The 8664-nt window shown below is 39.4% G+C and overlaps 2 protein-coding genes across 11 annotated transcripts in view; one reads left to right on the top strand and one right to left on the bottom strand.

Annotated features, from left to right (window-relative positions):
- Window positions 1-712: 712 nt before the first annotated feature.
- PHOSPHO2 (phosphatase, orphan 2) lies at window positions 713-8164 on the bottom strand. Of its 3 annotated transcripts, XM_065525631.2 has the most exons (5): window positions 7885-8164; window positions 7380-7412; window positions 5165-5335; window positions 4085-4178; window positions 713-1479 (listed from the first exon to the last, which is right to left on the bottom strand). In XM_065525631.2, the coding sequence occupies exon 5, from the start codon at window positions 1451-1453 to the stop codon at window positions 728-730; it is 726 nt and encodes a 241-aa protein (XP_065381703.1). In that variant the 5' UTR covers window positions 1454-1479; window positions 4085-4178; window positions 5165-5335; window positions 7380-7412; window positions 7885-8164; the 3' UTR covers window positions 713-727. The 3 variants fall into 3 exon arrangements, with proteins under 3 accessions (XP_065381703.1, XP_005573476.2, XP_005573477.2); XM_005573419.5 differs by lacking the exon at window positions 4085-4178; XM_005573420.5 differs by lacking the exons at window positions 4085-4178; window positions 7380-7412.
- A 63-nt stretch (window positions 8165-8227) lies between these two features.
- The window catches only part of CFAP210 (cilia and flagella associated protein 210), a 56656-nt gene continuing 56219 nt past the window's right edge, over window positions 8228-8664 (top strand). For all 8 annotated transcript variants that reach the window (XR_012421201.1, XR_012421202.1, XM_074009415.1 and 5 more), the window contains exon 1: window positions 8228-8373. Coding sequence is in view for 4 of the 8 variants with exons in the window: in XM_074009415.1 (XP_073865516.1) it covers window positions 8325-8373 (49 nt within the window). In the remaining 4 variants the exon portion in view is untranslated. The remainder of the gene's footprint in view (window positions 8374-8664) is intronic.

Raw genomic sequence — 8664 nt, 5'->3', positions numbered from 1 at the left:
GACCTCATCTCCAACAAAAAATAACAAAACAGCTGGCATGGTGGCGCGAGCCTGTAGTCCTAGCTCCTCAGGAGGCTGAGGTGCGAGGATCACTTGAGTCCGGGAGGTTGGGGCTGCAGTGTGCGAAGATCAAGTCACTGCAATCCAGGCTAGGTGACAGAGACCTTGTCTCAAAAGAGGAGGAATATCTAAAAGAATAAAATATGCTTACTTGCTCGAGAAATCAATTTAAAAATATAACCTATCAACCACCTTTAGTGGAGACCACTAGCTGTACCTACCTCAATTCTGTACTTTTTCCCCCAACTTTTCCTGGGCACGTGACTACCTGGAATGAAAGCTGTATTTTCCATCTTTCTTTGCTATTTACAAGTAAGGCATTACGACAAAATTTGGCCAATGATACTTCAATAGAAGTATTGGGTACAACTTCTGGGAAATTTCTTTAGACAGGGAATGTAACTTTCTCACTGCCCTCCTTGCTGGCCAGAGTGCTGCTGTGAGGGCTAGAGCTTCACCAGCAACCTTGGATCAAGGGTTGAATGCCAAGTGCTGAGGTTGGTAGACTAATACAGCAACTTGAAATACTTACCTCTGGAATTCTTTTATGTGAGAGGAAAAAAAAATTCTCTGTCTGTTTTTTTTAAGCCTCTGGTATTTGGGGTTTTAGTTTTATGCTGCTGAACCTAATCTTAAGTGATACACTTTTCAATTGCTGGCATATTAATTAATCCTTTATTAGAAATTGTAAATGAGAAATTATATCAACACCTGAGGACCAAACTACAACAGAATATTCCATAGGCTCAAGATTTTGAGACATTCTGGAAAGAGTTTTCTGTAAGGTATATCCTTTCCGTGGCATGGCAACATCATCATTCTTTAAAAAGGTGACTGGACAGACATCATTTCCACCATCACCAATATAAACAATTTGTGTATAATTCACTCCGTGTTGTAACTGTTTATCTACAAATTCTATCAAAACTACCTTTTTGCAAAGATTCTTTGGGCATCTATTGCAAGAATGAGTATGATAATTTTCCACAGTGAGATGACCACTGCTATTAAAAGCTGCTGGATTTGTAAACACTTTATCAAATACATCATGAAAACTGGCAGCTTTTAAAACCCAATCTATGAAGACTGAATTTGAATCTGAAATAATAATGCAGTCAAATTTATCCTTATTCTTTCTTATAAAGTTGAAGAGTTCCACCATCCCTGGAGTGAAAGGCAATGATGTCACTGCTCTTTTCATTTCATGTTCTCTTACACCTTTATCTCCCAAATACTTAAAGACTCTGCCCATAAATTCTGTCCAAAATCCTTTTTGATAAGAATCACGTAGTTCAATAGGAAGTTTTTTGTTGGGAGCACATTGTACAATCCAAGTGTCACTATTGTCATCTATGATCGTATTGTCAAAGTCAAAAACTAGCAAAATTTTCATGGTTCCAGAAGTAGATATGGATTATCCTGAAAAAGAAAAAATATTATTCTCTAAACAAACTCTGTTTACATATCTAACTAAAACACTTATTTAATAAACATAACTAAATGTTAATATGTTAAAAGAAGGAATATAAACAAAGTGATTAAGCACTTCGAGACCACTACCTAACCACTTTTCTCTAAGAAGCAAAGTTCATATTTGAGTATTTTAAGTGGAAAACAAAATATATAAAAAGGACATTCATAGTATTATTGTGTTCCTGGGGGTGTGTTTCTTATAGGAGTTATAAGAAAGAAAAAAAAGGCATTCTTACTATGATCACATTATCAATCAAACCACACTTATTTTATTAGATTAAAATATTTACAATCCTCATATTAAATAATAGGTCATGTATAAAGGATTCTCTGTGTACTACCCAAAATCCTGAACAAATTTAACATACCATGAAATCTTGCAAGATGTAAAATAATTTTTTAAAAAAGGTATTTGCTAACAAAAACAAGTGGGGAAAGGATTCCCTATTTAATAATGGTGCTAGGATAGCTGGCTAGCCATATGCAGAAAACTGAAACTGGACCCCTTCTTTACACCATATACAAAAATCAACTCAAGGTGGATTAAAGACTTAAGTGTAAAACCCAAACTATAAAAAAACCTAGAAGAAAATCTAGGTGATACCATTCAGGACACAGCACAGGCAAAGATTTCATGACAAAGATGCCAAAAGCAAATGCAACAAAAGCAAAAATTGACAAATGGTATCTAATTAAACTAAAGAGCTTCTGCACAGCAAAAGAAACTATCAACAGAGTAAACAGACAACTTAGAGAATGGGAGAAAATTTTTGCAATTTATCCATCTGACAAAGGTCTAATATCCAGCAATTATTATAAAGTTGAAAAATTATACCATCCCTGAAGTGAAAGGCATTGATGTCACTGCGCTTTTCATTTTATATTACACCTTTAGCTCCCAAATATTTAAAGACTCTGCTCATAAAATCTGCCCACAATCCTTTTTGGTAAGAATCATGTAGTTCCTTGTTAAGGAACTTAAACAAATTTACAAGAAAAAACAAACAGCCCCATTAAGAAGTGGGGAAAGGACACAAACAGACAATTCTTGAAAGAAGACAATACATGTGCCCAAGAAATATATGAAAGAAAAAAAAAGCTCAACATCACTGATCATTAGAGAAATGCAAACTAAAGCCACAATGAGATACCATCTTATACTAGTCAGAACGGCTATCATTAAAAAGTCAAAAAACAACCTGGCAAGGTTGTGGAGAAAAAGGAACGCTTTTACACTGTTGGTAGGAGTGTAAATTAGTTCAACCATCGTGGAAGATAGTGTGGTGATTCCTCAAAGACGTAGAGGCCGAAATACCACTTGACCCAGCAATCTCATTACTGGGTATATACCCAAAGGAATATAAATCATTCTATTATAAAGATACATGCATGCATATGTTCACTGCAGCACTGTTCACAATAGCAAAGACATGGAATCAACCTAAATGCCCGTCAATGATGGACTGCATAAACAAAATGTGGTACTTATACACCATGGAATATTATGCAGCTATAGAAAGGAATGAGATGATTTCCTTTACACGGACATGGATGGAGCTGGAAGCCATCATCTTCAGTGAACTAACACAGGAACAACAACAACAACAAAAACAAACACCACGTGCTCTCATTTATAAGTGGGAGCTGAATCATGAGAACACATGGAATGGAACAACATACACTGGGGCCTGTTGGAGGGTTGGGCGTAGGAGGAGGCAGAGCATCAGGAAAACAGCTAGTGGATGCTGGGCTTAATACCTAGGTGACGTGATGACCTGTGCAGCAGAGCATCATGGCACACGCTTACCTATGTAACAAATCTACATATCCTGCACATGTACCCCGAACTTAAAAGGTAGAAATCAGAAAAATTTAAAAAAGAAGGTATTTAGTTTAAAATCAATTTCTAAATGCCAATATTACAATTAAATAATTGCTGACACTCTATATGATAGTCTAAACAAATTACCTGAGAACTGAAGGCCAATTCTTCCGAACTAGAAGTAACTTGGTTAAGAGTTTTCACATGTTTATCTATATCTGCTCTAGATAGTTTAGCTCTGGGGTGCCAAATAATCTGAATACACCTGAGTAATCATATTGTTTGTGGTGTGACACTTATGTCTCTGTTTTCATTAGAAGATAATGAAAGTGATTAATTATAAATCTCAAGAGAAAAGGAAAGAATAAGCCGGTCAACTGATGGTAAGAATAAACATTATTTATAAAAAATAACTATATAGAATATCCAGAAAAGGATATAATTAATGTGTGTAAACAGATAATAACAATAATTTTGAGAGTCATTATATGTCAGGTACTGGCCTAAAAACTTTGCAGTATCATACCATTTAATTGTCATAACCCTATTAAGTAGGAATCATTATTATCCTCATCTTAAAGATGTATAAGCTGGATCTTAAAGTGGTTAGGTGTTAGTAAAGTGCCAGAGCTGGAATCTTAGGTTGATTTGATTCCAAACTTAATGCTTTTAAGTACCAAATTCTAGTGTTAAAAAATAGAATTAAAGGCCAGGCGCTGTGGCTCACACCCGTAATTCCAGCACTTTGGGCGGCCGAGGCGGGCGGATCACGAGGTCAAGAGATCGAGACCATTCTGGCCAACATGGTGAAACCCCATCTCTACTAAAAGTACAAAAAAAAAATTAGCTGGGCATGGTGGTGCTCGCCTACTCAGGAGGCTGAGGCAGGAGAATTGCTTGAACCCAGGAGGCGGAGGTTGCCGTGAGCCAAGATCGCGCCACTGCACTCCAGCCTGGCGACAGAGCAAGAATCTGTCTCAAAAAAATAGAACATTTAATGACTACTCATTAGTTTAAAAATAAAATACTAAGTAGGTCATTTCGGCAGAAAGATATTTAATTACATAAAAACATTCATTAGTTTCAAAGTACACACTAACTGTAACACCACATCGGTGATACACTTTATAACCATTTTGAGGTTTCTACAAGAAATCCTAAAAAGACAAAGAACCCAAGCAATAAGAAAAAGATCAATTAAAAATGAAAGACATGGCATTTAGCCACACATATTCTCCACTTTATAACAGTTGATACCCAGTAGTGAAGACAGAATAGAGCTCTTGACTCACATAAGACTAAGTATTCTGTGTCTCTTAATTTAGAATATCTAGAGAATAATTAACCTACAGGGGTATCACCTGTTGTGTGAATGTGGATGATACATAATATTTTGTCACTCTGGATCCTTGTATCACTAAATGCCTAATCCAGATGCTTCTGACTGGTTCCCTGAGATTTAAATGCAGAATTCACTTTCCTACAGAAACAATGTAATAAATAATAAGGCATAATTGACAATCACATTAGTACTGTAACTAGGCATGTTTTAAATTAAATATGCTTTTTGAGAATTCTGAATTTATAATTAAAACAAATTTCAAATGTAACTCACTGTTGGTTGAAAACTGCCTCAAGCCTAAACTTAATTAGCCACAAATTACTGAAATTCCTGAATTATTAGCCTCAAAATAGCATGAGACTGAGGTAACAGTTCCCCTGCTGATCTGAAAGTGCACTTTAAAAATTTCACCTTTTTCTATTAGTATTTTCTCACCATTCAACACAAACCTTTATAAAAATACTTACCCAACTTAGTATTTCCAAGACAATCTTACTTCAGCATTGGGATTAGGATAAACAATCACGACAATCTTCAGTCTTAAACACCAGCCAGTTGTTTTCAAACATTACTCCTATTCTATATACAGGGAACAGAGTCTTCTGGTTTGGAGCAAAATAATGGAAACTTCTTAACTCCTAAAATTAATAAAAGTATTTTAAAAGCTTTAACATTTGTATTTTCTAATTATGTTGTTTTTCTTATGTCAGGAAAGTATCTCTTGGCAATAGGAGAACAAAGTTTTGCTTTCCACTTGGTATTGACTTGGTGTCGAAAATAAGAAATGTTACGTGAAAATAAGTTTTTGTCCAGTGGATAAAATCATAGTGCTAAGCTGACTGAGATTTTTCAGAGTCCATTTTTTTCTTTTTACTTGTTTAATAATAGAGGAATTCCACATTCTGTTGTCAATAGACATTTAGAGATTTAGTGCTGCATTAGAAATTAAAATGTCTCCAAAAATTAAGGATATGCACAAAGATTTAGTTTTAAGAATGTGAATCTATTTTGAAACCAATCTGTTAAAGTTCCAAAAAGAGTTAACGGTTCTCTTCAAAAGCACAATCTATGTCCATTTGGTATGTCTGCAATGTTTCCATAGTGTAACAATATCCTGTGTACTTTACACAATGAAAATTAGAAACTACGGCCGGGCGCGGTGGCTCAAGCCTGTAATCCCAGCACTTTGGGAGGCCGAGACGGGCGGATCACGAGGTCAGGAGATCGAGACCATCCTGGCTAACACAGTGAAACCCCGTCTCTACTAAAAAAATACAAAAAACTAGCCGGGCGAGGTGGCGGGCGCCTGTAGTCCCAGCTACTCGGGAGGCTGAGGCAGGAGAATGGCGCAAACCCGGGAGGCGGAGCTTGCAGTGAGCTGAGATCCGGCCACTGCACTCCAGCCTGGGCGACAGCGCGAGACTCCCTCTCAAAAAAAAAAAAAAAAAAAGAAAATTAGAAACTACACAGACATCCAAGAATTGGGAAATAATTAAATAAGATATGCATGTGACAGCATATAATAGAATATCCAGCCAGTAAAAGCTAAGATATTCAGTTCAAATTAAACAAGCAAGTCACAAAATAGTATGTACAGTATAATCCTGTTGTTTTAGAAAATGTTTACATGTGCGGTGGAATGGTTATGGTTGGTTCAACCATAGTTCACACTTTTTCTACATTAATTTTGTAATAAAATTTTTTTCTTCTCAGAATAATTTAAACTGTTTCAGATCAGAGTGCATATGCTACCTTATTAAATTTACAACAAAGAAAAAAAAGAGTGGTGGGTATAGGACAAACAACTCTAGATTGACTTGGATTGTGGTTGGAGTTGGAAGCTCGAGTCTGAAGTCAAATTATATCTGACCACCATGTCAAATTGGCAAGTAACTGACATCAAATCATGAGATTCGACACTTTTTGTAACCAATTTTGTTAAAATTCCAGAGAATTTTTGTTGGGGGACAATTCTCCCTGCGTCTCTGGTGGTTGTGCATGTCTTACTGACTGCTCTTTCCACTATTGTTTCAAGGATGTTTCTACAGTGGACAGCCTTGAGAAACATGCTTATTTGTCCAAATGATAAAGATCTGGGTTCCCTAAGCTCAGGGCTGCTTTCCTGTAATTCAACATACTCTACATCTAGGTGACTTCTTGCCCACTTTGCATTATCCTGTGGGAACTGGGGCTTTAGGGAACTCAGGCAAAATTGCTGATATACTGGCTACTGCTGGGGGTAATTCATTCCTGAAACGAATAGTCTTCTGTCTTCCATGAAACTGCCAGGCTAAGTTAGCCTGCAAACAGGGTAAAATCTCTGTTCCTTCCCAGTTCTTGACACTTTGGCACTGCAAGCTCCGCCTCCCGGATTCACGCCATTCTCCTGCCTCAGCCTCCTGAGTAGCTGGGACTACAGGCGCCCCCCACCACGTCCGGCTAACTTTTTTTGTATTTTTCGTAGAGACAGGGTTTCACCGTGTTAGCCAGGATGGTCTCCGTCTCCTGACCTCGTGATCTGCCTGCCTCGGCCTCCCAAAGTGCTGGGATTACAGGCGTGAGCCACCGCGCCTGGCCCCCAGTTCTTGACTTTTTAAGGTATGCTTCCAAAAACCTACCAGCGCTCTATGTGCACAAACTAATTTATGTCTACAAATATTTTCTTAATTATTCCATACTTACCAGCATTATTACGTAGAACATCTGATAGAAAACCTAAAGAAAAATAGCACGACTGTGTGTTAGGACGTTCGTTATTAAAAATCTTTTTGTTCTTTCACTTTGAGAGACTCCAGTTTGGTGCATTATGTGTACACATCAGAGCCAACTTGTTAGTAATGAAGTTATCTGTACATCAATGTATTAGAAAAGGATCTTTTGAAACCAAACGCGCAGCTACTCCTAACAGATTTCTGTGGTCCTGTATTTACCAATAAATTTAAAATATCTCAAAGGTCCTAACATAAATGTTCTAAGCATATCATTAAGTTTTAACATTCCTATTTTTAAAAAACTTGGCCCCATCTAGTCCTGACCATGCCCCAGAAACCAAAGGATTAAAAAAACGGCGTTTATGTCAGCGAATCCGCGGGTTTTTATAGTTAAGGAAGGGCTTTGCTCCTCACATTCCACCCGCGAGGAGATCGGGGACACACAAACCACGGCTAGGCCTCGCGCGCTCACACACCTGCCGGCTCCACCCCGAGGGTAGGCATCGGACCCAATCGGAGGTCGTTCCCCATGGAGCGCGCAGCAGGCGAGGATGGGAGTAGCAGGCAGGGCGGGGGTCCACGGCCTTCTCACTGACCCAGGCCCGCCGTCGGCAGCCGCCCCGGCGCCTGTGACGCTCCTGCGGGTTCAGTCCTTTGGCCTCGCCCCACGCCTGCCCGCTGGGCAGCCCCACTCACAAGCCCAGCTCGCAGGCGCGGGCGCAGGCGCCTCTCTTGTCTAGCCCGACCGCCAACTGCAGCGCCTTCCTTGTTCCTCGGCGACGGCTGGCGTCACTTCCGGCGGCGTTGCCAAGCAACCGCGTGGTTCGAGTAACAACGTCCACCGGCTGGAGTCCGCGGCGCATGGCGCTACAGTCACTTTTCCAGATCTGGGCGCACCGTGGACACCTCGTCAGAGATGCTGGTACGGTTTGGACGACGCTGTGGACAGGCGAAGGAAAGTACAGGTGAGCTACACTGACTTATCCAGGGACAGGGATTGTTTCTGGATCCCCGGCATGGAGTGAGAGGCGAGGATGCCGAATGAGAGCTTCAGCTGCTTTTTGAAATGGACTCCATCAAGTCGAAAGCATCCTCAATAAGCATCTTTGGGCTCTGTGTAAAGTTAGGCCATCTTGCCCTCAGGTGAATGGATGAAGGAGGGAAACGAGGAGTGGAAGTGGGTGGGAGAATGTTTACAGAAATAGGGGTGGAGAAAAGATAGGAAATCAGAGACCCCCCACCCCCAGCTAACCTAA

This window comes from Macaca fascicularis, chromosome 12, assembly GCF_037993035.2.
Source record: "Macaca fascicularis isolate 582-1 chromosome 12, T2T-MFA8v1.1".
NCBI classification, from domain to species: Eukaryota; Metazoa; Chordata; class Mammalia; order Primates; family Cercopithecidae; genus Macaca; species Macaca fascicularis.
The sequence above is the reverse complement of the archived record's forward strand: the minus strand, read 5'-3'. Positions and strand labels throughout refer to the sequence as shown.